This window comes from Melanotaenia boesemani, chromosome 18, assembly GCF_017639745.1.
Source record: "Melanotaenia boesemani isolate fMelBoe1 chromosome 18, fMelBoe1.pri, whole genome shotgun sequence".
Taxonomy (NCBI): domain Eukaryota; kingdom Metazoa; phylum Chordata; class Actinopteri; order Atheriniformes; family Melanotaeniidae; genus Melanotaenia; species Melanotaenia boesemani.
Genome location: NC_055699.1, coordinates 16,764,300 through 16,792,101, shown reverse-complemented (window position 1 = coordinate 16,792,101; position 27,802 = coordinate 16,764,300). Strand labels below are relative to the sequence as shown.

Sequence of the window (27,802 nt, the reverse complement as noted above, 5' to 3'; positions counted from 1 at the left end):
ACCAATATTTAGCAACTGATACAGCTCACTTACTGTGAGGAGCAGATGACTGAAATACTGGTTATGACACGCTAGAGCTGATTGCAGAGCAAGGTATGTGACTAAACAATAGATTTTATTGACAAATTGAAACAAGACATTTGATCAAATAAATGTGTGTCCTGTGGCACCTTTTATTCTGTGTGCTCTAATGAGGGCGCATTGCAGCGCACACTTGGCAGCTGGTCAGTGCTGTATCAGGGCTGAGGATGGTCATTAATGCCCTTAAGAGAGGGATGGAAGATGGGGTACGAGCAGTGGTGATGGCACAGCAACACAGCCATGTGTTTAAATAATTTTTGTCTCTAGCGTTCCAAAAATATTTACACGAGCGGCAAAGTTGCACTCTGTCGTTTTCCGTGGTGTCTGTGCCTCCTCCTCTCCACCATAACAACAGCCATTTGTGCGTAAAGCAATCAGTTTAATGTAAATGATGCTACATCTGTTTGCATCTGCTCTTCCCAATAGTTTGCGATTTCTTGGCCATGTTGTATATTCATTAAGGACAAACACGCTACATGCATTATTTTGCCCGTTTAACAGACGCAATCCTTGGTGCAGCCGGTTAGGAAATCAACTGCTACATGTTTTTGCTTGTGCTGTTAAGTTAGCACTTGTTTTTATACATGCAAACTTTGAGAAAATCAGGACAGAGGTTTTGGAAAAGAAGTCAGTTTTTCTCATGTCAAAATTCATTGAACATCTTCATTAAGGTGAAACCTGCAGTGGATGATTTATGTAATACATTTAAATATTTATGGTGACCAGATCCATTGGCTGTTTCTTTTTACAGTGATTTTTTTTAGAGAATTTTTGCTAAATAGTATATTTTCTTGAGAGCTAATTGCAAATAAACACAATGTAACAACGTACATACTAATATAATAGAATAACTTGCTGAATTTTTCTCTAGTTGTGCACCGTAAGTGTCCGTTTCATTGCAGCATTATCAGGTATACATTTGTTTATAACTTTAAAAAATAGACGCTTGTGATGAGAAAGTGTTAAAAGTTTCCAGTTTTCTCAAATCCCAGGCTTAGTGCTTGAGAATTGAGTGGCTTTTAATAAATGCTATCCCCACTTGTTTGTGGGGATACAAGTGGAAGCATCTTTCATCTTTCATGCTCCATTTAGGTCTCTTTCATATAAACACAATCATCCTAAATCTGTGGGTTTGTGTTCTTTTATGCAGTGAACACTTGGTATGGTGGAAGTAGTGACTTCTCCACATCCACCAGCACACAAACACAAACATCCCTGCAGATATATAAACAGCATGGTGATGGTCAGTTGGAAGATTTTAATAAATGTCCCAAACCTCAACATGCTGTTTGATCATATCATTATGTCTGAGCCTTCCTTATAAGCTCTAGTTGTACATCTCACTCTAAATGTTAAAAATGTATGGGTTACTTGTTGGTAGGAAATAGAGCCTGAGGCTATATTTAGTAGATACCACTACCATTTCCACTATTTGTCTTTGGGTGCATGTGTGTTTTAAGCTTGCCACAGTTTGAGACTATTGACTCCCCATCCACTGTGTTATTGTGTTAAATCAGATTCTTCATCTCAATGGACCTACCCTAATGGCACAACCATAAGATAATAGTAAATAAAAAATACTGTATTTTCTGTTTGTCTGGCTATTACGTTTACCTTGGAAGGCTTTCATATGAGGATATCGCTGTCATTGTTTAGTCACATCTTATAGTAACATCAGGTAAACACTGATTTTTATATGTCAGAGTAGATAATACACTGTATTTTAGTGTATGTGCAGTATTATTTTGTATTCACTACCGTACTTTGGTCTCAATGCAGAATGCAGTCATTTTTATTGCCCAGTGAAAAGTCGAGAGAAGATAGTAGGGTGGATTAGGACTATTTCTGCTGCTTGACTCCACTGTAGATCAGGCTTTGTGTCACCAGCCATACTGTAATGCATCAATGACTTTTTAAGAGCTTTTAAGTATTTGGCTTAGTCACTAACTGCTTTTTTTGTACTATTCTTGCAGAAGAAAGTGAATTTCCTGCAGTCCTGTGTGAATGACCTGACAGAGCAGAACCACATGCTTGTTCAGACAATTGGGCATCTGCAATGGGAGGATGGATGCAAAGCTTCCAATTCGGAAATGAAGCCGTGCACGTCTGATCACATGATGGACGTAAGACTTTTATGAATGCTTTAATTTTAAAACAGTCTTTTACGTGACTTAAACAAATTCACAGGAATTTTTATGTTATTATATTTGTGGTATTGATGTGTTCAGGAGACATGTCCATATATCAAATACAGTCTTTATGACAATGTTTTAGAAACCAGGAAAATATTTCACATTCTCCCAACAGGAAAGAAATGATAAGATGTTGATGTGGAGAGTTGGATTTTGACATTAAAGGTTTTTTTTTGTCCAAAATAGCCCAAAGAAAGTCATTATAAGTTTACTAAATTTAAAGAAAGCATAATGGTAGGGCTTAGCTTTTAAGATTTACCTTATATAATGTATTTTTTATTAGCTATGTACTAAAATAAATGACTTGTTTTGCTACAATTATGTCTCAGTTCAAGTGGGGACATTTATTTAGTTTTCTGTAGTAAGCAGGCCAAGTCAGGACAGTAAAGAGGGAGAGTCTCCTAAACAATAGTCGCCATGCATAAGCAAGAAACTAGTTTTTTTGAAAGCTATACAATGAGAAAAAGGCAGAAGAGCAGTTCATGGTTTTCTTTTATTTTCTGCAACGCCATTGTGTCCAGCATCTTTTCTTTTTGGGCAGTAATGGAGACTTAAGCATCTACTGCTTCATACAGTCCAGTCAATCGGTATCTCGCTGAATATGGTTTATCATACAATCTGTGAAACTCTTTCATTGCTTGGACAGAATAATATTACAATTTAGAATAATGACACAATGAAAAAGCAATTACGAACAGCATGAGGCTCTGATACTGGTTTGTGTTTTATGTATAATGGTGAGCATCATTATTTAATATTTAACATTTGAATTAGGGCTGGACAATAATTCAATATCAATATATATCGCAATATACTTTTATTCAATACCGGTGATATGAGTTTTGAACACATTTCCGATATTTCAATATACACACAGTATATGATTAAAGCGTTTTACTGACTGGTGTTCAAGCCAAAAGAAGGAGCTGCAACACACTGGCTACGTAAGTGATGACGTACACACAGACACGGAGCCCGGCCAAGCCCAGCAGCAGTTGGCTGCGCGAGGTAGAAGGCTAGGCTAGGCTAAGCTCCAACGCTGCTAGTTTTAGCTACAAAACGAGTGCTCATGTCCGTAATGCAAACATGACTGAAGAAGCTTCTACAAGCGAAGAGAACGCAGACAAAATAGTTGATAAGAGAGCAAAGAGTAACTCAATGGTACGGAAGTGGTTTGGCTCAGTGTCGCCAACTTGGCGACTTTGTCCTGTTCGTTTTCACTCCCCTCTAGCGACTTTTTTTTTTTTTTTTTAAGTGACTAGCAACTTTTTCTGGTATTATTGGAGACTTTTGGGAACTGTAATGTAGTTTTACTTTTGTCAATGAGGATCTGGTGTTTTTTGGCAGTTTTTCTTTATATTGTTTATATCGATTACGGAATTATATCATATCGACCAAAATTAAGAAATATAATGTGGTAAACGTTTTGGCCATATCGTCCAGCCCTGACTTAACTAAAGAAGTCAAGCATTGAAGGTCCACTATTAACTTGTCAGCTTGTGACCTCGATCATTTTTTTTTTTAGAAAACTACATACTATTATCATTCATTCCTTGTGGACTGGAGGTGGAAGGCTGTGTGCAGACAATCCTCTGCTGAAGTGTAGACTAAATAATTCAGTTTTCTTCTTTCATCAACACAAGGCAGGACTAAAACCATCATCACCACTTAATGTAATGACCTTAAGTTATTCTTCTATTTCACATGTGGCCAGAACTTTGTCAAATATCACTCTTCTGATTTTGCACACAGAAAAGTAATTAAAGTCTATTATACATCAAAGTACCTACCTGCTTTTGTGAAGAAGGTCAAAGAGGTAGCTCTATGTGCTGTCTACACTGAAACTATAAAGGTTGCTGTAACACGATGCTTTGCATTTCTTACCATTCAAAGCGCTCCAATTTTTTCATCAATGTAGAACTTTATCTCTTTCACTGACATTGCTTTAGCACCAATAACACAAACGTCTCTGCAGCTCCTTTTCTACGGTGCTTTCTCAGATGCCTTTATTGAATTTGTTTTATAGTGTTTATTTTCAAGCTGCAGTGCAGTACATGCTGACAGTATAGTGAGAAAAGCGAAAACATTTATTAATTTTCATTTATATTATAAGCAAGGAGGACTAACTAACTTATTTGTATCTCACTTGCCTATATATATATATATATATATATATATATATATATATATATATATATATATATAAATCAGCTGAAGGTGAACAGAGGAAGAACAGTTTGTAAAACTAATTGAAGTGACATTCTCCTAGTTGCTACGAGTCCTCTAATTGATCTGTTTGCATAGTTTTACTATTGTTAGCAGCAGCTTCTTATGGCAACCAAAGAGACACAGTGTGAGGCAGCATAGTCGTTTGTCACTGTATTGACCCGTTTTCTGAGCTTTTGAATCTCCATTTTCACCCATCTGAAATGATGCCCTCACTGTCTCTTTATGTTAGTTTGTGTGTTTTCAGGGTCTAGATTGGCAAACAAATACAAACAAATGGACTGCCTCAGTCAACAGTCTATTAGGGTAGTCGGGGGACAACAGTGTGTTTCTGCTCTGATGTCCATAATGTGAAATCCAATCAAATGAGGAGCATTTAGAGCTACTTATGGACCGTTCCACCATGTAAACGATGCAATGAGCTCTGTAATAGGAGCTTGGCTAACGTCTGATTGAATCGTAGTGTATGGTCTTGTTGATGCACTAAAGGCCTAAACTCTAATGGACACTAAACAGACTTCGTTTTGTGGTCATAATATCATGAAATCCAAAGCTTGTATTCTCTGTTCTAGATAGCTGCAATTAGTTTGTGGTCTATTTATCATCTATAAGCAGACTGATATAGGACCAGCTTTTCCTCTGCATACAATACAAACTTGAATTAAAATAACTTTGTTGAAAATATGAAATACCTGTTTTAAAATGTGTCACCCTGCAAGCCAGTTATTTTAGTTTTTAGGTTGTTTTTTGTAATACTCTTTATACTCTATATAAAATAGAAATGTATGTGGTTAATCCCTAGGAAGCTATTCCCTATTACAACAATGTTATTTTATTCAAAGAGCTTGTGTCTGAGATATGATGCAGACTTTTGATCCTTATGATGGTCTTCTCAGGGTAATAGTGGAAAAAAAACCAAATTGTCTTGTCATAAAGAATGGATGTAACAATGTAACTTTAAAATGTTTTCGTTGTGTCCATATTCATTGATTTAATCTAAGCTGCAGACAAAAGATCCTCATACGTATCTTGCCATCTTAGAACATCCTTTTGTTGGATAGATCTATGTCAGTTTTGGGTTTCAGTGACAGCTGGATGATAAATAAAGAACTTACCCTCAAATAAACATATGTAAATCGTTAATTTCTTCAACTCTGACCAATAGATCACAAATTTATTCAAAATGTGTTTTTAGTTTTCATCAGTTGATGTAGTTTTAATAGACAATTTGTGCAATTGGCTTGATGTTTATTTATTTATTTATTTTTTAAATAAATATATGTTTGTTTTTGTGTCAGTCTGGTACATGGATGCAGAATTAAAGCCCATGTCCACATGGAGATGAGTTTAGGTTTATCCGCTTAAGTTTACTATCATTTGGATGTTTTGCCCACTTGGAACGGACGTTTTCGGAACCCAAAGACACAAATTTTCTAAACCAGGCCTCAAAGTTAATACACCTAAACATGCTACTGTTTTCTGAACTGATGACACCATATCCCTGTAGTATGACCATAATAGCATAATGCTCCAGAAGTTACTGAGCATGATGAGGCTTTTACAGCAAAATCTGCACATTGAAAAATGCAAAATCCACACAAATGACCTCGTTTAAGCTCGATTCTCCACCTTCTTCTTATTCGTTTGTTTATTTACATTGCACAAGTTTATGCACATTTTTAATAGACTTTACACTTTAGACTTTTATTTGTCATTCTAATTTCTTCTTCTCTGTTTTTGGTGTATTTCTGTAGCAGCATTACATTGCCATTACAGGCCTGGCATATGTGTTTTCAGTGGTTTTGTGTGGACGCAAACATTTCTTGAAACATCTTTACAGAAAACCATTTTTAAACTAGATTGGTTATCGCTCCGTGTGGATGTAGCCTAAAGCCCCATTTATGCTCCCTTTAAGTACAGTATGTCGATGGGTACAACTGTGTCAAAGGCTGTCAACATCAATGCCCACAAACTCCCATGTGTCCTGTACATTGGCATGGTTGTTGGGCAGAACATCCACTAGAGGGCAGGGCAGAGTTCAGAGTTCACCTCTGAATTCTGACGCCAGTTTCAGACAATTGCAAAGCTGGAGGCGGTGGAGGAAATCATGATATAACAAAAGATGCAATGCAGCGAATGGCGGTGGTCTGTGCGGCCATTAAATACATTGCAGTCAGTTCTTCATTTTCCTTTGCTGTTCGCACATGAGCTATACTGCGCAACACTGCCCCCATGGTTTGTAAAGGTACTGATACGTTTGCTTCCTCTGAGTACACATCCTCAAGCTCAATATGCAGAAGACTCTGACCATAGTCCTATTTAACATAGCATAAATGACACACAACTCTTGGTTTGCAGGGCAGTGTGGAAGACGTAGGCTTGGGAATGGAATGAAGTTAGGCAAGGCAGTTTATTTGTATAGCACATTTCATGTACAGGACAATTCAAAGGGTTTCATATAAAACATTAAAAACATTACAGATATTAAGAAATAGTAAAAGGGAGCAACAAATAGCAAGAATCACAGTAAGATAATAAATTAGATTAAAATGATTAAAAGCAAGATAAAAAGTTACCATGCAGATTTCATGCATGGGTTCATGAGAAAATAAATGTTCAGATCAAATCTCATTATTAAGGACTATCTGTGAGGACTCTTTCTCTTTTTCATCCACTCATCTCATCATTTCACCATTTGTGCACACTTCTCAAACTATTGCCATTCCACTCAAATTCAAAACACCCACATGATGGGGAAAAAGTTTGACTAAAAAAAAAAAAAAGCTACCGTAAGTGAACATTAGCAATGTCTTCAGTTGAGTTTTGTGTGACTCACAAAGTGACTATGACATTCCCATAAACCACAAAACAGGACTTATTAAAATCTTAAGGCCTGGGAACCAAATAAGAAAATTGGTTTCATGACTTAATCCACGCTAATGAGAACATAATTTTTCCTGTCATGTGGAACAGGCTGTGTAGTGACATTCTTAACACCCACTTTGCTTTCCAGGCTGTAGTTCAAGAAAACAACATGTTATAAGGGACATCGAGAAGTCACAGTAATGTTGAGTGAGAAATCTCTTCATCCCCAAGAGAGCAGCTTGTCTGGAAATGGTAACACAACCCCACAATCAGAATGACCACAGCATTTAGTTAAGTTCATCTTTAATCTGTTTACTCATGTCCTCAGCACTTTAGCTAGAGTAATTCTAATAGCATTCAAATAAACTCTTTGCTATAAATGATTAAGAGCATAATTAATCTGACCATCCAGTATATAGTTCATGCATGGAACATAATGCAAAAAGCATTTGCACCAAACCTGGCCGACCCTGTGTAGCAGTGATTGCTCAGCTCAAGTCAATGAGAGAATACAGAAACTCAATTCAGGGCTGCATTAAAAACAGTCTCTGAACCGTGTGACCTTTATCATTTTCTCTTCTCACTACCCCCCACTCACCCCCTCACACATGCTTAAGTATTTGCTTGTGTAGCAGCTGCTTGGAGGGAGAGATGGAGTGAGAGTGAGAAAGACAGAGCAGTGGAGGTCAAGGGGTTGTGATGGTTGACTATGCTAATGCTGTTGTTAATGACTTTGCTGTGAGTGATAATTGATCGTCTTCATTACCATATTAACTCCACAACCCACCACCGCCCACACCAACCATACCCCAAGTCCCCCACCTGCCTCCTCCTCTTCCAACCCCTCTCTCTGTGCAGTAATGGATGCCCCTGTTTGATCCTTGGAATAATGAACTAATTAGCTTAATTAAAATCAATAGAGGTGCCAATAACAGGTTAGAAGTTTCAGGGATGCCATCTCTATCTGCAGGAAAAGAGAAGGCGAAACAGAATGGATAACAGAGGTTAGAGGTACATTAATGACAAGGGGGGAGCAAAAAAAAAAGGTAATTTGGCACAGGATGAAACAAAACTGATTAGTGTATGAAGACTAACATGGGGACAGAATAAAAGTAAGAAAACAGAGGACAAGAAAATAGCAAGTTCAAAAGAGAACGATAGACGTAAAATGGGTAAACAACGGTGAAGACAGGACCGCAGAAGAGAAAGAGAAAAGATCAGAGGAGCAGAGGGAGCTAAAGAAAGAGGACACTAAACGAGAAGGAGAGAGAGGGCGAAAGAGGTTCCTAATGCTGATTTATGAGTGCTTGACGGTCGTTAGCTGGAATAAATGGCTTGTAGGAGTGGTTGCAGCATTACTCCCTGTACAGGATACTAAGTGCATTGTAAGGTCAGCCATAAGGCCAAACTTACATATGTAAAGCTCTGCCCTTGTAAACCTTTGTTAATATATCAGCAACAGGATGGATCTGTTACCCGTCATTCTGACACGAGGATGGCTGTAGCTCCCTAATCTGGGTTGTAATTATTTCATTTCAGTTTTATTTTAAAAGCAAACTAAAAGTAACATGGACAAATGTTTTGTAAGGCAACAGTAAAAGTGAAAGCAGCTGCTGGTTTGAATGAAGGGGATTTATTACAGTTAAAGACTGAAACTAGTAGAAGATTTAAAAGTTTTCTAACTTCTTGAAGCAACTACTAAATAAATGAAGGATAGATATTGGCTGATTCAGTAAATTTGATGTCATTCTGTATCTCTTTGATAACTTATGTCAGAATAAAACAGATGTTTTTTTTTCCTTCATCAAATAAAGAGGATTGCATCACTTTATACTTCGATCTCTTTCTGGAGAAAAAAAGAATTCCACACTTTCAGTCCACCCTCAGAACATGCAAGCTTTAATGATGTAGAACAAGATGCTGGCGTGTTCCTTCTGGTCACCATCACTGCAAGTTGAATTATTCTATTTCTTTCATCCGTCACATTCTGTTTTGATCTGGTGACGCACGGCACACACATTCCTGCTTTTGTTTTTCTCCTCTGTTGCTTTCAGTTGACCTAGCTCCAGAGAGAAGAATTGGAGAGGTTGTGGAAAAAAGGGAACAATTGCATAAATGGACGACTATTTTCAGATAGAAAAAGAAACACGGAAAAGGAAAGTGATGGTGTTGCGGGAGGTGGAGATGGGGAATCGGAGGCGTGGGTGAGGGGCAAATGACGGAGACAGGAGGAGGCAAGCGATTATGATGAGGTTGCAGGCTGGGGACAGAAAAGAAATGACTGAAGTGTTGGGAGGGAAAGAGAAACAGTGACAGAAGAATGCAGAAAAGGAGCAAATTTTGTGACTATAAATAAGAATATAGATTTTTTCTCTTTTAAGTGGAAGTTCTGTATATCTGATATCACCAGTTACATTTTAACTGTTGGATTCTCCTCTTTTTCCCCCATAACAGGGAAAAGACCTGGGGGCTGTATTATGAATAAGGATTTGAGGCTTATTGAGTTAACTTTAAGTTCAACCCTGGGTGTTCAATGTTACAAAGGTGGCTCTCTTCTTACAAGGATGTATTGCCATAGCAACTTAGGCTAAAACCTAACCTGCTCCAGGGTAGTTGATGTAGAATGTAACATGCTGGAAATCAACACATGAAAAAATGATGCCTCATAAGCAATCGATCCTTTTCTAACACGGAGGGAAAAAAACACATCAATGTCTCTTTTCTCTGCCGTCTCTTTCAAATGTGAGAGCAATATTCAAGTTTAGATTAATATTTATTTAAAACAGAGCTAATCTTATGAGATTTGGAATTAACATTATTATTTTTTATTAACGCCAAACTCTCAAATTTTCTTTTTTAGCTATCTGCTGAGTATTTTAAGCAACTTTCTCTACTATTACAATGGCAATGTCCTCAATTGAAAATGTATCTCAAGAGGAGGAGTATGCAGGACAATATGGCAAAATTAGAAAATTAATAACGTTCATTCTCATGGATGCAGTTCTGCTCCGACATATCACATCATGTTTTCTGTTTTGTCTTTTCGAAATGACATTTCTTGATTTGAAAAATTGGCCCAAGATGAGTAGGTGGTCCAACTTTGATCCTGATTTTTACTTGAGTAAAGTGAATTTATGTTCGGAACCTGCTGGTTTTTACACCTTCTTCAGAAACAGTATTTATTTATTTAAATAATCTCATTTAGATTAAAACAGATGATAAAACTGAGTAACCTTTAAGGCAGGGCTTTGTTGTGATTTATAATTTGCTGATGTTTTGGTGTACATTTGTTGTTGTCACAGAAGCAGATAGCTGCAGCCAACGGCACAGCGAGAGTCCCACAATAAATGGAATGGTACTCTGTGTTTTCCAACACCTCCAATCATCAGATTCAGCTTCTTCTGTAAGATGTTTGTAATGCTAACCTCATGAACTCAATATTAATGGATATCCCTGATCGAATTCACAGGATTCATCATCTAGTGGGGTAGATCTATTGGAAGGAGAGTGGTTGCAACTTCACAAAGCCTCATGTCTGTTTCTGAGCAAAAAGCCATTGATAGGACCAAGCTCTGTGCATTTGCCCCCTAATGCTGGTTTATTGCAGTAATTGTGTAAATTGCTTTGACCCACTCTGTGTTTCCTCCATCAGTAGAACCACAGATGTAAATAAACAGGGCTTCTTTAACAACAAACAATAAATAATATTAAAAATAAAAATAATGATGAAAAAGTTTTATAACTGTTATTGCAAAAGGCCTTCTCAAAAAAGGAAAGTTTTAAGGAGTGATTTTAAGTTACCTAGAGATTTGGTGTGTCTAAGTTCAGCGAACAGAGCATTTCATAAGATTGGGACGCTAATGGAAAAAGCCCTTTGTCACACACTGTGACCTGGTAATAGTTAGCAGGTCACTGTCAGTCAGGAAGGCACATGCTAGGTCAGTAAGTCTGAGATGTAAACAAATGGACAGCTGAGGTCTGCTGGGGAAAGAAAAAAAAATCCTCAACTTTGACCAGTTATTATGCCACACACAAATGATGTTGTGTTATTACACATAAAACACACAGACACACACACATATACATAAGCACTCCCACTAACAAATGCATTTACCGTAGTCATAACCTTCACAGGGCTCATTATCATAGATTGCAGGTCTTTTCATAAAGCTGAGACCACTGGTGACAGATTACTAACTGGATGGACACACACGCACACACACCCACATGCACAGTGATCTCTAATGAGACCTTATTCCGGACACCGAACCCAGCTGCCTGTAAATTACAGCCGCCACTCTACCATACATACTTAATCAGCTAATGCTGTTTTATTCCTTATTATTAATTTGTTCCTCTTTCTGATTTATCTAATGCTCTCTACATCACACCAATATTTTGTCTCCTTTACAGTTTAGAGAGGCAGAGAAAGGGAGAAAGCCACGTGCTTATTCATGTACTTAGGGGATTGCATCTGTAATGAATTGACTGGCTGTTTAGGCATACATAACACAGCCTACTACTCACCTTAATAATGTAAGCAGGTCGTAACTCCTGCTAACCCAAGGGTATATAAGGCATGCATACACAGACACAGATATGCAACCACACTCCCAAACACACACATCCTACCTATATTAGCCACTGACCTCTACAATTGCCAAGACCTCTCATTGTTACATTGCATCTGCAGTGGAATATGAAAGTTTTATGAAGGGGGAGAAAATGTTGTGTGTCAATGTAAATGGCTCGATGACCAGATTGACATCAGTACCCTTTTTCAACCAGCGTGGAACCATTCCCATTCCTGTGCATGTGCCTAATTTTGAACTGTTTGGAGCGTTTGGAAAAATAATCAGCTAAAAATGTTGTTTCTCATCTGGTACAAAAACAAAGGAGCTTTTCAGACGCGAACTATTACGGCATCAGTGGGCTTGTCAAATGCTACAGGTCAGAAAGAGAGGGTGTACAGTGCCCTCTACTGATGATGCATCCCTTGCTTAGAGTGGTTTCGCTTAAAAGTGGTGGAAATGTGGGAATGTTAGCTATTTACAATAGCACCACCGGTCCAAGGATACTGAACGGAATCAGCTCATTGGCCAAAGCCAAGTGGTAAAGGCCACACAGCTAGTCAATGTCTCTAGCTTTGCAGTAGTTGTAAATGTACTTTTTTCAACATTTTATGGATTCCTAAATGTTTGATAAAATAGTGTCCTCCAAAACAATTTGTTTTTGCTCAGCGGACTGCAGGACCATATCACATTCAATGGACTAAATCTCAGCTTTTCATGTGCAGCAGCTCTTCTTTTTGATGCTTTTGTGTGTTGAAATGTGTAAATGTGGGTTTCTGCTTTTCTATCCAATGTGCTGCAAACACACAAATGCACACGCTAAGCATATGTCTAATTAAAACACACATGAGCTCTTATTTAAAGTACACTCAGACACAAATACACTCACACAGGGGGGCTATGTGTTGACCTGTGAGTCACTGCTGTCACCATTGATTTCCTTTTCTTAGAGTGACCCCTGTCACCACGGCGATAGAGTAGCTGATATTTCAGCAGCACTGCCGCGGTGCTCTCTGTCAAGCTTCATGTCTTTCTGTTGCGTTTTTAGAAATTTTCCTCTTTATTTTTTGTGTATTTATTTTTTTTAGGTCTTCTAATTTGTGTTTTTCCTATATCCTTCCATGAAGTGACCTTGCAATAATTGTGTCAACCCTTTTTGTTTCTTTAGTCTTCTCACAATGTTGAGTCAGAAAAAGAAACAAGCTGAGATAGTCAGCCAGGATAGTGCTGAGGGTTATTTTTCATCTGCAAACCGTGTGTGTGTGTGTTTGTCTCTGTCTGTGCTGTTTTAAATCCTTTTTCTGTCATCATCCACCTTTCAGAACAAGTGACTTCCTACAATGCAACTGTTCAGATTTATTCTTTTTAAATCTCTAAAAAAGAAAACCAAAGCAGACATGAGAATAATAATGCCTCTAATTAAGTCTCTGATCCATTATACTGTCTTTGATATAATATGTTTTCAGTTTTTTCTGTTTTTTTACCTTTAGTAGTTTATTCACCTTTTTTCTTTTGATACTATGATGATGTTGTGTTAATCAGATGTTAATGCTTAGCAATTAGTCAGGGGTGAAACTCCTCACAGGTATACTCCAGGGAGCTGTCAGTTGTGTTTACAGTAGCAATTTCATATTTCTAATTAAATTAGTTATCATTTATTTAGTCTCAAATAATATATAAATATTTTTAGTTTCTTTAAATGTGTAATGGTTAGTTAAGAAGACCACGTCATGTATTGTAGATCATAATATTTAATTTTTATTCAAGCCACACATTATATAAATATCTATGTTGATAACGAATGAATAATCATTGTTTCATTGACTTCAGTGTGATTTTGTTGTAGGTATATGACAGTGATCTGAGGAGTTTGCCGGTTGCACCTGCGGCGTCCATCACATCCAAGTAGGTATATGCAAACAGCTGAAACAACTTAAACAACTAATATGACCATGAATCAACCAGACACACACATATGCAGTATGTACCCCCCCACCCCACCCACACACACACACACACACACACACACACACACACACACACACACACACACACACACACACACACACACACACACACACACACACACACACACAGGTGACACAGCTGGCCTCAGGGACTCTGTCTGTTTGTAAGGAGGTTGCTCTCCTTAGGGAGTCACTGCAACACCACTGTCCCTATGGTGATATGCAAATCCCTGTGTGATATTTCCCACTATGCAGCTCTCTAAGACAGGTTCTGTTTCTAATGTAGACCTGTCTAGGAACCAGATTTATATTTTAGGTTTCACACATTTTCACAAAACTAAAGTTGCTTTTTCTGCATTTAAGTCTTTGTTCCCGCTTCAGATTGTTCATCCTTAAAGGCTTAAACCCACCAGAGGAGGGGGAGGTCAGTTTTGACCTTGAAGCTATCTATCAGTTGACTGTATTTATACTTTGTAATACTATTTCTTAAAATGCATCTGTAATTTCATCAAGAGATGATTGCGATCTGATCTTTCTTTATTTATTTATTTCCTGACAAGCTGTCATTTGAAAAAAAAAAAACAAACAAAAAAAAAAACAAAACAAACAAAAAAACAAACAAAAAAAACAAAACAAAAAACCCCACATCCAAATATGGTCAAAAGTAACTGTCAGTAGTTTGACAGTCTGCAGTGCAGCCAATTAAAGCACCCAGCCAAGCAGGAATCGGTGGTCTTGCACAATGTGGCACAGTTGAGTTTGTGGCTGTGCAGGGTTTCTATGCCATGTGTGTAAAAGGCTCTGAGGGGTGTGAGGGATCCTCAGTCAGTGTACGTGCTGTCAGAGATGTGGGGATTTGCATCACACCTTGAGCGGTTTAAATGGCTGCACATATAATAATAATAAAAAAAATTAAATAAATGAAACGAGCAAATCAGGTCTCATGAAATGAAATGACAGGTTTAAACAGCGGGTGAGTGTGTGTGTTTCTTGCCAACAGCGTCAACATTAAACACATCAGATTGAAGCCACCCTCCAGGGTAGCATCACTCAGCCAGGTATGCTTGTGTGTGTGTGTGTGTGTGTGGTAAAACCTAAGTCTTTTATCTACTTTTCCATTTCCTTTTTTTTTCTTTTTTTTGTTTATCTACAAAATTTATTTATATATTTCTGATGGAATGGTGTAACACACAGACACACACACTGATCTATCGACGTATTGATGTGAGTGGATGTCAGGGTTCTTTTTTTTATTTTCCATCTCCCCCAATTTTTTAATTATTTTCCCAAAGTATAATCTCCTGTAGAGTCTTTTACACTTGAGTTAACTTGAATGCTGTTTTTTCTTTGCCAAAAGCAGTCAAATGCTGAAAGTTAGTTAGAATAAACAAAGCACAAGCTTTGACAGAATATCCTGATTGTCATATGGGAAAGGTAGGAGCTTAACTTATTTCACACACAGGCTGTATCCCTCAGTGTAAGCGTTCTTATTCAAATTCCAAACTTTTTTTTTCTGTTTACAAAAGTGATAAGTTATTTAGGTTGCAGGCGAATGGCGGCTTTATTATTTTTCTGATGGCTTTGCTTGTTTTTCTTTTGTCCAGCTGTTTCCTGAACCATTCCTTAACTATTTTCTCATTTTTTTATGATGATAGTAATGAGATAGACATTAAAACCTCTCTTTGTTTGTTTCTGCACTCTGCTTCTTTTTCTCCAGACCTCTCTTTCCCACTTCTCTCTCAGGACAGGAGGAGGATATGTCTCTTTTTCTTCATATTGACTTTCCCAGGTCAGGCTCCTCTTCTCCTATTAGGCCAAGCTAACTGATCAATACGCAGGCCTGGTGGGCTGCTATATGGACATGCAGACAGGCACACAGAGTGGACTGTGCCCCAGCCAACTGCCTGACTCATTAACAAACACACACAAAGCAGAAAAAGTAAAGTATGCATATCTAAACATTCATTAATCTTGCTGATATGAATGCAATAGATATTTTTCAACAACCAAATTCAGAATTATATATCTAATTATAGAAACTTTGTCAAACATATCCGAAAAAGTTACAAATATTAACAAAACTCATCTCACTAAGTGGATTAGTCAGTCAAGTATGAATGCATGAATCGCCATGTAGCTGGTTGCTTCTCTGTCAAAATCAGACATGCAACAAACTCCTCCTCTCCTCTGAAATGTTTTCCTCTCTTCTCCTCCCCTGCTGTTCCCCCAGCTGGTGAGTTGTGACATCTGCAGTGCTGCGACATGGATAAGCAGCTGCCAGAGATGGAGCCGGGGAGGGAAGAGCGGAACAGTGAAGAGCAGACAATGCAGGAGAAGAGAGGAAAAAGAGGGGGCGCCTCAGGAATTGTTGAGGGGTGCTGACTACCAGCAACAGTTAGATGTACAGCGGGTGGAAACATGGTTACATATGTGCATGTGTTCACAAACATATATATATATATATGTATATATATATATATATATATATATATATATATATATATATATATATATATATATATATATATATATATATATGTGTGTGTGTGTCTATATATATATGTATGTGTGTGTGTGTGTGTCTGTGTCTGTCTCTAAGTGTGGGCGTGTGCACTGGTGTGGGCATATGTACATACATGTGTGTGCATGGCAGCGTGCCAGGCAGTGCCATCTGGCTGCTTGACAGAGCATCCCTCATTAACAGGGAGGTTAATTGCTGTGGCAGCACCCAGGCTGTCAAACATCACCCCGGGGACTCGGAGGCAACAGACTATCTACATGTTGGTGTATTTACAGGCACCGGCATGTAAATAGGAAGCCCCAAACTTCTCAATTCTCAATATTAAACAAAGCACCCTGCAGTAAATGAGCTCTGTCATGGGAAAAGGGGTGGTGCAAGGGACCTTTGTCTTTTGTGTAGGTGAGCATGCACATGTGTCTGCTTGTACATTCATGTCAGGCAACATGCATGTTTATATTATTCTTATGAATTATGCCTTGTTGCTGTAATGATGTAGAAAGAATTGGGTTTACAGAGCCAATCTCTATAGCCCTGAGGGCAAACACATATACACTATCACACACACCCACATGCACACAGGGTGGGGGGAACTGGTGGCAATTTGCATGTTATTACTGCATATTCATGACTAATTTTGTTAGCCTTGCTTAATAGGCCTGAGTGACAGCTTGAGAAATCGAGAGCTTGCTTTAATATCACACACGCTTGCAGTGATACACACACAGAGTCCTCAGTCACATTTACTCACCCTGCTCTCTGTCCGCACAGTAATCATAACAACACTTATGGCTCTAAATAGGAATCCTCTGCTCATCTGTTGGCTTGACATTGTGTCATTTGTTTAACCTGCTGCTTATAACAACAATATTGTAAGTTATATAGACTCATTTGTTTACTGCGTAATCATGACATACAATAATATGCACACACACTCCATGAATTGCATGAATAAATTTGCATTTTGACATTTTGTAAACCAGAATTTGCTGCATGTTTTTAGATTTATTTAGCAAAAAAAGCATTTAAATATTTGAAATACAACTTTTTGCTCTTGTTAGATGATCCATTTTTATTTACTAATAATTCAGGAAATCAAAGATTATCTGTCATTATATAATACAACTTCTACACATTTTGTTTTCTGCATTCTTTTTTGACTAAAATGTAGTTGGAGGCATTTTTCCATCCTCCCCCACTCAGTAGTATCAGTTTCTGTAGTACACAAATGTGTGTATAGTACACACATACACACACCATCCAGGTGTAGAGAAAAGAATGAACCTGGCTGCAGTTTCTTTTTTATTTAAAAGCCTCTTTAATCTAAAATATACTAAATAAAAGACAAATCATTTCATAATGCAGCTGTAGAAGCTGTCGTTCATGAAAGTGTTGTAATTTGTATAATAGTTGTAAACATTAGATCTGATTTTAAGATCTTTTTCACACATGTGTGCTTGGCAGTTATAATTCACAGATGTTAAAATGAGGGAGGGGGGGTCATCATGTGGGTGATTAGCAGAGATGTGCACACATTTTACCATTCTCTCATAGACAGAAATAAACTAGTGTAAAGTCAGATTTTTTTGCTGTCCTCTGTGGCTTTTACTCCATTTGACTGAGAAGTTGTTTTCTTCCTGGAGTGAAAGATTTAACTCTCAGCGCTCTCTATCTGCTCACATGTCACTTTTGTCAAATCTAGCTATGCCTTCTCTGCCTGGTGTGAAAGTGTAGACACGCTTGATCAAATGTGAGTTTAACATTTTTAATCTGTGCAAAGTTTCATCAGAATAGCTCATCTCATGAGGCTGGTAAATATGAAGTTGCGTGCGCGAGCCTTTGTAGATGCCTGTGTATTTGTGAACAGAACCACGCACCACCTTATGATGTTTTTTTTTGTTATATTGGCTGTGTGACAGCTGTCACTAGTGACTCAGATTGGTGTCTGCTGGGCAGAGCAAGCGTATTTTCACCGCTGGGAAACACACACTCACAAACATGCTTGCAGATAGAAATAAATCAGGTCTACGAGCTATCGTCATGCACGGACTTCACCAGGCTCATCATGTCTTTGCTCTTTTTAAATGTTATTATTAAAGTTACATTTTGTATCTGTTAAACACACTACACCGTTTATACATTGCACATTCAATATGTTTCTTTTTTTCCCACTTTGAAAGCCACTATCAAGGTTCCCTCAGTGTTTGTCTAGTGTATTATCTTAATATAAGTCTTTATATATTTAGGATTTTTCTTGAAAGGCCCAAACTGTATTTAAATGGTCTGGATTTTGGCTTTTATGTGATGAATTCAATACAGTACTAACAGACTCGTCAATGTTGTACGTGCCTTTTTGCCTGGTGGCAGTTGTGAAAGATTCCAGCATCCACATGACCATGAACTGGATAATACGTGTTTAGAAAAGAAAGAAACAAAAAAAGAATAAAAAACATACTAGAATAGTATGCACAGAAACCTCTACAGGTATTCAAACAGATAACAGTTTTGTAGTTTTATATCTATTTGTTTTTTTTTTAATCACTAATTGTTTGTCATCCTTTCCTTCTTCTTCTCTTTGTTTTTATATTTATAGCACCGGCTCCATGGTCCAGGTGGGATCTGATTCAGAAGACTTGGAAATCCAGGTAGAAACCGAAAACATGATCAGCTCTGTTCTGGAGAGGGAGCTTGGAGATCGTTTTTATCAAAAGCAAAAAATAATCAACTTAGTATTTTTTTTTTTAATTATTTTTATAAAGAAAATAATTTTTATAAAGAATAAACAAATTTTTTGTCAAAATATCTATTGAATGTGATCCTAAAAGCCTTTCTGCTTTTGGAAAAAAATGTTAATTTAAAAGCTGTTCATGCTCCCTTTTATATTTACTGTTTCTTTATATCAAGCTTTTGTAAAAGGTTTAGTTAAATGAGCGTGTCCAGGTAGTTTCTAAAATAAATAAGCCAGAAATGGCGAAAAATAAAAACTGATTTCCGTTATCGAAACAGAAAATATAGTAAAGTAGATTTTTTTTTTTTTTTGCAGCAAGCTTCTTGTTTGAAAGCCTGCTTGAGAAGTGGCAAAGCCTTTTTTTACGATATTGGTTTGGCAGCTGTGCTACAAGCGCTCCATGTGCAGCCAGGTTTAACAGGAAGCCGTGGCGTGTGTGATGAATTACCAGCATATCTCACAGCCCTGGGTAACAAACATGGCATCGCCGGCTGGGATTAAAAGAGAGAGTTTTTTACGACCTTCCCACACCTCCTTACAGGGTGTCACTAAATTATACCCACTGCTGTTTTACTGTCTTCTGTGGCTTATGGTTAAAACACACACAAGCTTTCTCACAGGCTTGCAGCAATGAACACACACATGCATTTGTGTTTGTGGTAAACCCAAGCTTGTTAGTTGTTTATGTGTGTGTTGTCTGGTTGCTGTTTGTTTATGCTCCCAGTGTGTTGACTCATTTGCGCTGCTGCTAATTAGTGGTTTGTGTGATTAGAGCCTTAGAGCAATGAGTTAAATAAGTGGAGCTTGTTGTCCTAATCATATTTCCAACCAGTGTTTTATATTTTCATTCATCTTGTGTCTCTTTAACTGGTTTGTCTGCAATGCTAACACACAAATGGATCTGCTGAGCCAGTCTCATACACACTGAAAATATTGTCTGCATTGGCACTTTTTCTATGAACTGAGAGGCTTTCTAGAGTCTGACACATATCAGGCCAATCTAAAAGATGTGTCCACTGTGGGAGGAACATATGCAAAGATTTGCAGTATTTCCATTGAACTGCTACATTTCAATTTATTAAAACAATCCAAATATTTAACACAGTTTCTTCTAAAGATTTTTGGTGCAGGCTGATATTACCACAGTTGACCAAATGATTTCAAATTATACTATTTTTGTTCTACTGTAAAGGTATGTTAATGTATTTTTCCTCACTCGTGGCGCAGCTCCACTCCTGGCTTACAACTGCTCTTTGTTGCCAACTTTCTCCATGCATTTTATTAAAAAGGCAACTACCAGTAAATGCAGTGACGTGTTGGACAAAAACCACAGCTAAATTTCGTTGAAGAGTGCTGCCAGAACAGCCCTGCAAGTGCGAATGCTCCATTTTCGTTTCTTACCTGTGCCGTCTGTGTTTGAGCTGCACATGGGAACATTCTTAAAGATTTGCATGTAAATAAAACTTAAATGAAATTATCGACTGTCAAAAGTTATTTTAATCTTAGTGTTTGTAGCATTTATAAAATCAGTGACTACTGGTCAATGTGTAGTCTTAACAGGTGTGACTTCAGTTGCTGTTTCTGACTCGTGCTGTCTCACAAGACAACCGGTTGTAAGTACAGACTGCTATGAGGAATTTATTTGCATTAAAATTTGTGAACTGTTCATCATGGATCAAAGTTAGTAAAAATAAAAATACTTAGAGTTCTATAGTACTATTATAGATGTTACAGTTGTAAATATTAATCAGTAATAATATTGTGTATAGTGTAAACTGCCATTCTGTGCAGAAATACTGAGATACAGTTTTATATTGTCATGAATGTGTCATGCCCAGCCCTACAAAAATATTTTTAAAAAATCCAAAGAGATGAGCAACAGAAGAGAGGAGTAGATAAAAAAAATGGAGAGGAGAAGAGGAGGGACAATAGAAAGAAAGTGACAGTAGAAGGTAGCTCCTTTAATTTTGAGATAAGCTTATCTTATGGTAATCTGTTTATGAAAGCACAAAGCAACTGGGATAAAAATAAAAATAACTGTTTTTTGTTTTTTAATTTTGGGTTTCAAATTTTTAATTCTCTATAACATTATTTATATGGTTTTTTTCAGGAAAATGTAAGAAGTACCTCCATATCAAAGATTCTTTAGACTAGGTACAACTCCACATCATGAATCCAGGTTAAGATATTACACACAAGAACACACCCTTCATTCATTATTTAAAGATGACACTCAAGACTTAAAATTAATTTTAATATTTAGAGGAAACAGATATTGTACATTCACATTTATTTGAAGTTCCTGACTCTTGTTTCTAGTTTACACTGCCTGGCCAAAAAAAAAGTCACCACTAATAAAAAAGGTTACATGCTTTTAACTTTTGTTATAGCACAAACTTACAGTCATTGTTTTCAAAAAGCTTCTGCAGTGTCACAAGTTTAATTTAAATTCAGTGTTGTATTAATAATGGGAGAGTCCAACCATTGTGCAAAGCTTTCTCCAGCACATCCCAAAGATTTTCAGTGGGGAAGACCTTGACTGTGTTGATTGTGGTGGCCAATCCATGTCTGAAAATGATGTCTCATGATCTCAGAAAATATCCTGGCGTTGTCCTCTTGGGATATGGCCATGCCATTAGGGAAGAAAAATACAGTTTCAGTCCAAACTTGTGTTGAAAGATCCTGCCCGCCGGTCAGTGGAAGGAGTCCTTCAGCAGCCGACCCGCCAAAACAAGCTCAGCTTTTTTCAACATTTCAACATTTTAAACATAGCCCTGGGTTCTACTGTTGTTTTTCTTTGATCTGATTTAACCAAACGTTTAAGTGATTGCTGATCACTATCATTCAGAATTTTTTTCTGACTGCATTTCTTCCTCAAAGACGATGGTTTCCCACTATCCTACCAGTTTTTAATAATGCATTGGGCCGTGTTTAACCCAATTTGAGTAGTTTCTGCATTCTCCTTTAAGGCTGGGTATTGTCACTAATTTCCTGAATCAATTCGATTCGATTCACAATAGCCTATTTCGATTTGATTTCGATTAAATTTGATTTGATATCAATTCATTTATAACTAATTATGTAACACCACCTATTTTTCTTGAATATTAAAAATGTTCTCTTTTTTTTTTCATTAAACAGTGAGTGCATTTACTTGACAATCAAAATCGGTTATCTGGAAGTAATCAGATTACTGTAATAATCTGATTTGACACATCTGCATTCATTTCTGAAGTACCATAACAATACAGTGTTTCCCCAGATTCAGAGCCAGGAATTCTGTGATGGAATTAATCAATAAATAAATAAATAAAAATATGATGGTGACACTATCGGTGTAACACCGAGCAGGAGAAATACTCCATCTGCTTCTCACTGGAGCAAGATGCTTCCATTTTCACCTGCCTGAGTGAATCTAGAAAACTCTCATATTTCTGTCTGATTGTCAGCTGGTTGACGTGTTTTTCGACACTCTGTCCTCTGACAGAAACCTATGTGTGTGTGCATGTGTGTGTGTCTGTGTGTGTGCTCACTGCCGTGGACACAGAGAGCAGGCGTAGCTATGACATGCCGTTATGTAAATCAGATAAATATCTTCAGATTGTTTACTGTTTCACAAAAGTACGAAGTGTAAACCTGTTCTAGAGGAAATGTGACTTTAAATGACCATATCAGATTTATTTGAATCTACGTACATGGTGAAATTACTTTCTGTTGTTGAGCGTGACAGCGCCCGTTAGCATTAGCTAAAAAAAATAATTAAAAAAAAAAAAATCTTCCACGCAGTCGACCTTATACTCATTTATATTGCACATATTGTAGGTAAAACCGAGGTAGTAGATGGCAAATTATTTGAGGTTGTTTAGTGGGGTTGCGGCCACAGGATAAAAACTGTCTTTAAATCTGTTTGTTCTTGCTCTGATAGATCTGTACCTTCTTCCTGATGGTAACAGTTCAAACGGGAAGTGTCCAGGGTGTGATGTGTTCTTTGGGATATCTTGTGCTTTCCTGATGCAGCGGGAACTGTGTAGCTCTTCCACTGTGGGGAGAGGGCATCCAATGATCTTCTGGGCCGTGTTTATGACCCTCTAGAGCACTGTCCTCTGAGCCACAGTGCAGCTGGAGAACCAAACACCTAGGCAGTATGTTAAGATGCTTTGTATGGTGCACCAGTAGAACGACAGCAGCAGTCTCTGGTTGACATTGTTTTTCCTCAGTGCCCAGAGGAAGTAGAGTCTCTGCTGAGCCTTCTTCTGCAGCTCATGGGTGTTCATGCTTCAGGTCAGGTCCTCCTCAATGTGGACCCCAGGAACCGGAAGTCCTCTACCTTATCTACACAGTCCCCCACAATGTGAAGTGGTAAAATGTCCGTTTTATTCCTCCTGTAGTCGAAAACAAGATCTTTGGTCTTTGTAGTGTTTAGGAGCAGGTTATTCTCCTTACACCACACCAACAGCTGCTTCACCTCGTCCCTATACAATGACTCATCCCCTCCAGAGATGAGCCCCACCACTGTGGTGTCATCTGCAAACTTCTCTATGGTGTTGTTGTGGTGAGAGGGGGTGCAGTCATAGGTGTAGAGGGTGTAGAGTAGGGGGCTCAGCACACAGCCCTGTGGGGAGCCTGTACTGAGACTGAGGGCAGTACATGTGTGTTGACCCAGTCTGACCCTCTGGCTATGGCCTTGTAGAAAACTGTTTATCCACATACAGGTGGAGTCCGGAAGCCCCAAGTCCCGGAGTTTGTCCACCAGTTTGCAGAGGAGGATGGTGTTAAACGCCAAACTGTAATCCACGAAGAGCATCTGGACATAGCTCCCTTTCTACTCCAGATGGGACAGAGCGGCATGCAGGGCTATGGCCACGGCGTCCTCTGTGGATCTGTTCCCCCTGTAAGCAAACTGGTGGGAGTCGAAGCTTGGAGGCAGGAGTGATGTGATGTGACTACGAACCAGTTTCTCAAAACACTTCATCACTACTGGTGTGAGTGCTACTGGCCGGTAGTCACTCAGGCTGGAAGTGTGAGGTTTCTTTGGCAGGGGGACTATAGTGGAGGATTTCAGACATGAAGGGACTGTGGCCTGGGCCAGGGACTGGTTGAAAATCCTGGTGAAGATTCCAGCCAGGTGATCCGCACAGTCCTTCAGCACCCATCCCGGGACACCGTCAGTTCCCATGGCCTTCCTCCTGTTGACAGCCCTCAGTGTACACCTAACCTCACATTCTTGAACACTGAGGGTTAAGCTGCTGTGGGCTGTGAGGTGTGGTGCCTCTGGTGACTTCACCTCAAAACGGGCAAAGAAGAGATTGAGATTGAGCGTGGCATCTCCTTCAGCAGCTCTGGGGCTGGTCCTGTAGTTAGTGAGCTGCTGGACTCCCTGCCACACCTGCCTGCTGTTGTTGTTGTCCAGGTGGTCCTCGATCCTCCTCTTAAAGTCCTGTTTGGCCTTCCTGATGCCTCTCCTCTGGTTAGCTCGGGCCATGCGGTAGTGAGCCTGATCACCAGACCTGAAGGCGGTGTCTCTTTCTCTGAGTAGTTGCTGGACCTCCCGAGACATCCAGGGTTTCCGATTTGGATAGACCCGGATACATTTATCCTCCATGACTGTGTCAATGCAGTGTTTTATATAACCCAGTACACTGTTCAGGTCCTGATGTTCAAACACATCCCAGTTTGTCCTGTGGAAACAGTCCTGCAGCTGCTGGGAGGCCCCATCAGGCCAAGTTTTAACAGACTTTGTGGTGGTGGGAGCAGCTTTCCTAAGGGGGGCGTATGCAAGGAGCATGAACAGGGACATGTGATCAGACAGCTGCAAATGTGGAAGCTGTCTCACCCTGTAGCCCAGCTTCACATTGGAGTACACTTTGACCAGTGTGTTCAATCGCCTAGTAGCACATGTCACATGCTGATGGAATCTAGGGAGCACTGCCTTTAAGTCCGCATGGTTAAAGTCCCCTGCTACAATGTGCACAGCATCAGGATACATGCTCTGCTGTTTGCTAACGCTAGTATATAGAAGTGCAGTAGCTGAACTAGCATTTGCATCCAGTGGTGTGTGAACAGCCGTTATTGTGACAACAGTAAACTCCTGTGGAAGATAAATGGGCCTGCATTTGACAGTCACGTACTCCAGGTCCGGGGAGCAGTGTCTGTCTAGCGTCAGTGTTTGTACACCAGCTGTTGTTGATGTAAACACATAGCCCCCCTCCTCTGCTCTTACCGGAGTCCACTGTCCTATCCTGGTGCTGCTTGGTGAAGCCAGCTAGCTCAATAGCCAAGTCCGGAATAGACGAATGAAGCCAGGATTCTGTGATCAACAGCACGGAGCTGTTCCTCACGGTGCTGTTGGTAGAAATCTGTAGCCTCAGTTCGTCAATCTTGTTTGCTAGGGATCTGCCGTTTGTAAGAAACAGGCTGGGTTTGAACGGCTACTTCTTTAGCCTAGCTAGCGCGCTAGCTCTGCAGCCTCACTTTTGTTTCCTGTCCTTATGCCGCCTTTGCCGTCTCGTCGCCGGGGTGATGATCCATGGAGAGCCAGGAGGTCTCACTATTTCCAACACTACCCTCAAGACAAACTCCGATCCTGAGAAGATCCCCCCTGTTGTAGATGTTATTCGCTGAACAGAATGTACTCAGACTGAGTAAAAGGACGTACAAACTAAGCCAAACAAGAAACTGACTGTGGGAGCACTGAGCTGCTGCAACTGTGTGCGCCGCCATCTTTTCATATATATATGCTAAGATCCGCTGAGCCTCGGTAAGTCACACAAGAGTAGGGTCACGTTACCGGAAATGAGGACATTTAAAAAAAATCTATCTCCAAGTTTTATGAATTGATATTAGATTAATTTAATTTGAATCGATTAAAATCGATTAACTGATTTTTTTAACCCACCCCTATTCTACTTGGATGTTTTTTCTGCTTGATGTCAATGATTAGACACCTTCTTAAACGACAACTTAAACGAATTGTGTCTTTCCACATGGTTGTTTAGGAAATAAGAAGGTACTCGATAACTTGTTGCCAGTTGAACGATAACTATCCATTAAGTAATTATCCAATAGGAGGCTCGTACCTTTTTGCTAAGTTAAATCCAGGTGGTGACTTTTTATTTTGGCCAGGCATTGTAAATTCAGTTATAACAAAGACTCCTTAATTGAGCAGACTTAGACTGTTTACCTACAGCAGTGCTGAAGACATCATATTTACACAAAAGCTCTCTCACACACACACACACACACACACACACACACCTACACAATCACTGGGGGAAAAAAACACAAAACAGAACGCTGCACCTTAATTCAGACCTCAGACACTCTCTCCTCTACTCCACCCCCACACCCCTACTTCCTTCCATCCTGCCATCTCACCGCAACCGCTCCAAATTAATCTGCAAAATATTGATTTGAGGACCAAGGGTGTGTGTGTGTGTGGCATGGGGGGGCACGATTGCAGCCGCATATTAATACGAACGAGCCGCTCTTCGTCTCTCCTCTATACTTTAAGATCCTCATATCTTCATAATTGATTAATGTTCCTTTGTGAAGTGGGGATGAATAATACATTAGCAGGTCTGCTGCACCCTCAGGCTGATGAGAAAATGTTTAATTTCAGTAAATGTAGCGCTCCTTCTCCCATTCTCTCTCTTTCATTTTTTGTCTCTGGTTATTTGTAAGTGTTGCCATGTGTTTGTGAGTTTTGTTCGTGAGCTGGAGTGCTGTTGATTTGCTTCTTCGTGTTTACTGTCGGCTTTAAGCGCATGTTAAGCATCACAAACAAAAGGCAGCATCCGCATTTGCAAACATAAATGAATAAATTGGTGGAATGCGCCCGGTATTGTTCCATTAACTGATATAACTTCAAGAGCAGTGTCAATTTACAAGCTGTTTGCCTTCACAAAAGAAATCATCCCTTTGGACATCTCAGCTCATATTCCCATGTTATGCGCAGCTGATGTCAGTTGCTGCATTATCAGTCACCAATCAGTGGGAATGTGCCATAAACCTACCTGATGGAAACGAATATCCTCTGCAGCTTTGAAAAGAGTTGGGGGCTTGACATGTGTCAGATGGAGTGACTGGCACAGTCTGGCTCCACTCAGCTCATCTGGTTAACAATGCTAATTATGCTAATCAGAAGCCTAATGATGATGATGAGGGGTTTAAGAGCTGCAGCTTGGCAAGCTCTACTTGTATGTGTGTGTGTGTGTGTTGGTAGTGGGTGTCTGGCACCTGATGGTGAGCATCTGTGTGTGTAGAAGAGATAAATGATGAATTTAACACACACACAGACACCCACAGGTCTCACTTCATGCCTACTTAGCTCTGCTACATTTTCATTTGAACTTTTGCCAGTGGTGACGGAAATCTATGCACAGCTTCATAATACACACAGAGAGCTAATTGAATAAATATTACTTATCCCTTAACAAGGATCCTAATTAGTTATGCTAATCAGCCTTGATAACCCAATTAACCCCACAGAGTGCGTCAGAGAGGTCTCCTCTGTGTGTTTATGAGTGGGTGTGGATTTTCATGCCTGAGAGCATATCAGAGGCACTTAAAATAGCATGTTTGCCTAATTAGTTTCCAATGACATAGCAAGCTTTTGTTCATGTACTTATTGTTCTGCTTTTGAATGTGAAGTAATA

General features: G+C 39.0%; 1 protein-coding gene across 8 annotated transcripts in view; it reads left to right on the top strand.

Annotated features, from left to right (window-relative positions):
- Positions 1–27,802, top strand: part of LOC121629120 (early endosome antigen 1-like) — a 118,475-nt gene that overhangs the window by 2,539 nt on the left and 88,134 nt on the right. For 2 of the 8 annotated variants that reach the window (XM_041968674.1, XM_041968673.1), the window contains exons 2-5: positions 2,055–2,204; positions 13,782–13,840; positions 15,620–15,691; positions 19,014–19,065. In XM_041968674.1, coding sequence (XP_041824608.1) covers positions 2,055–2,204; positions 13,782–13,840; positions 15,620–15,691; positions 19,014–19,065 — 333 coding nt within the window. The other 6 variants (XM_041968676.1, XM_041968675.1, XM_041968679.1 and 3 more) reach the window with 6 other exon arrangements.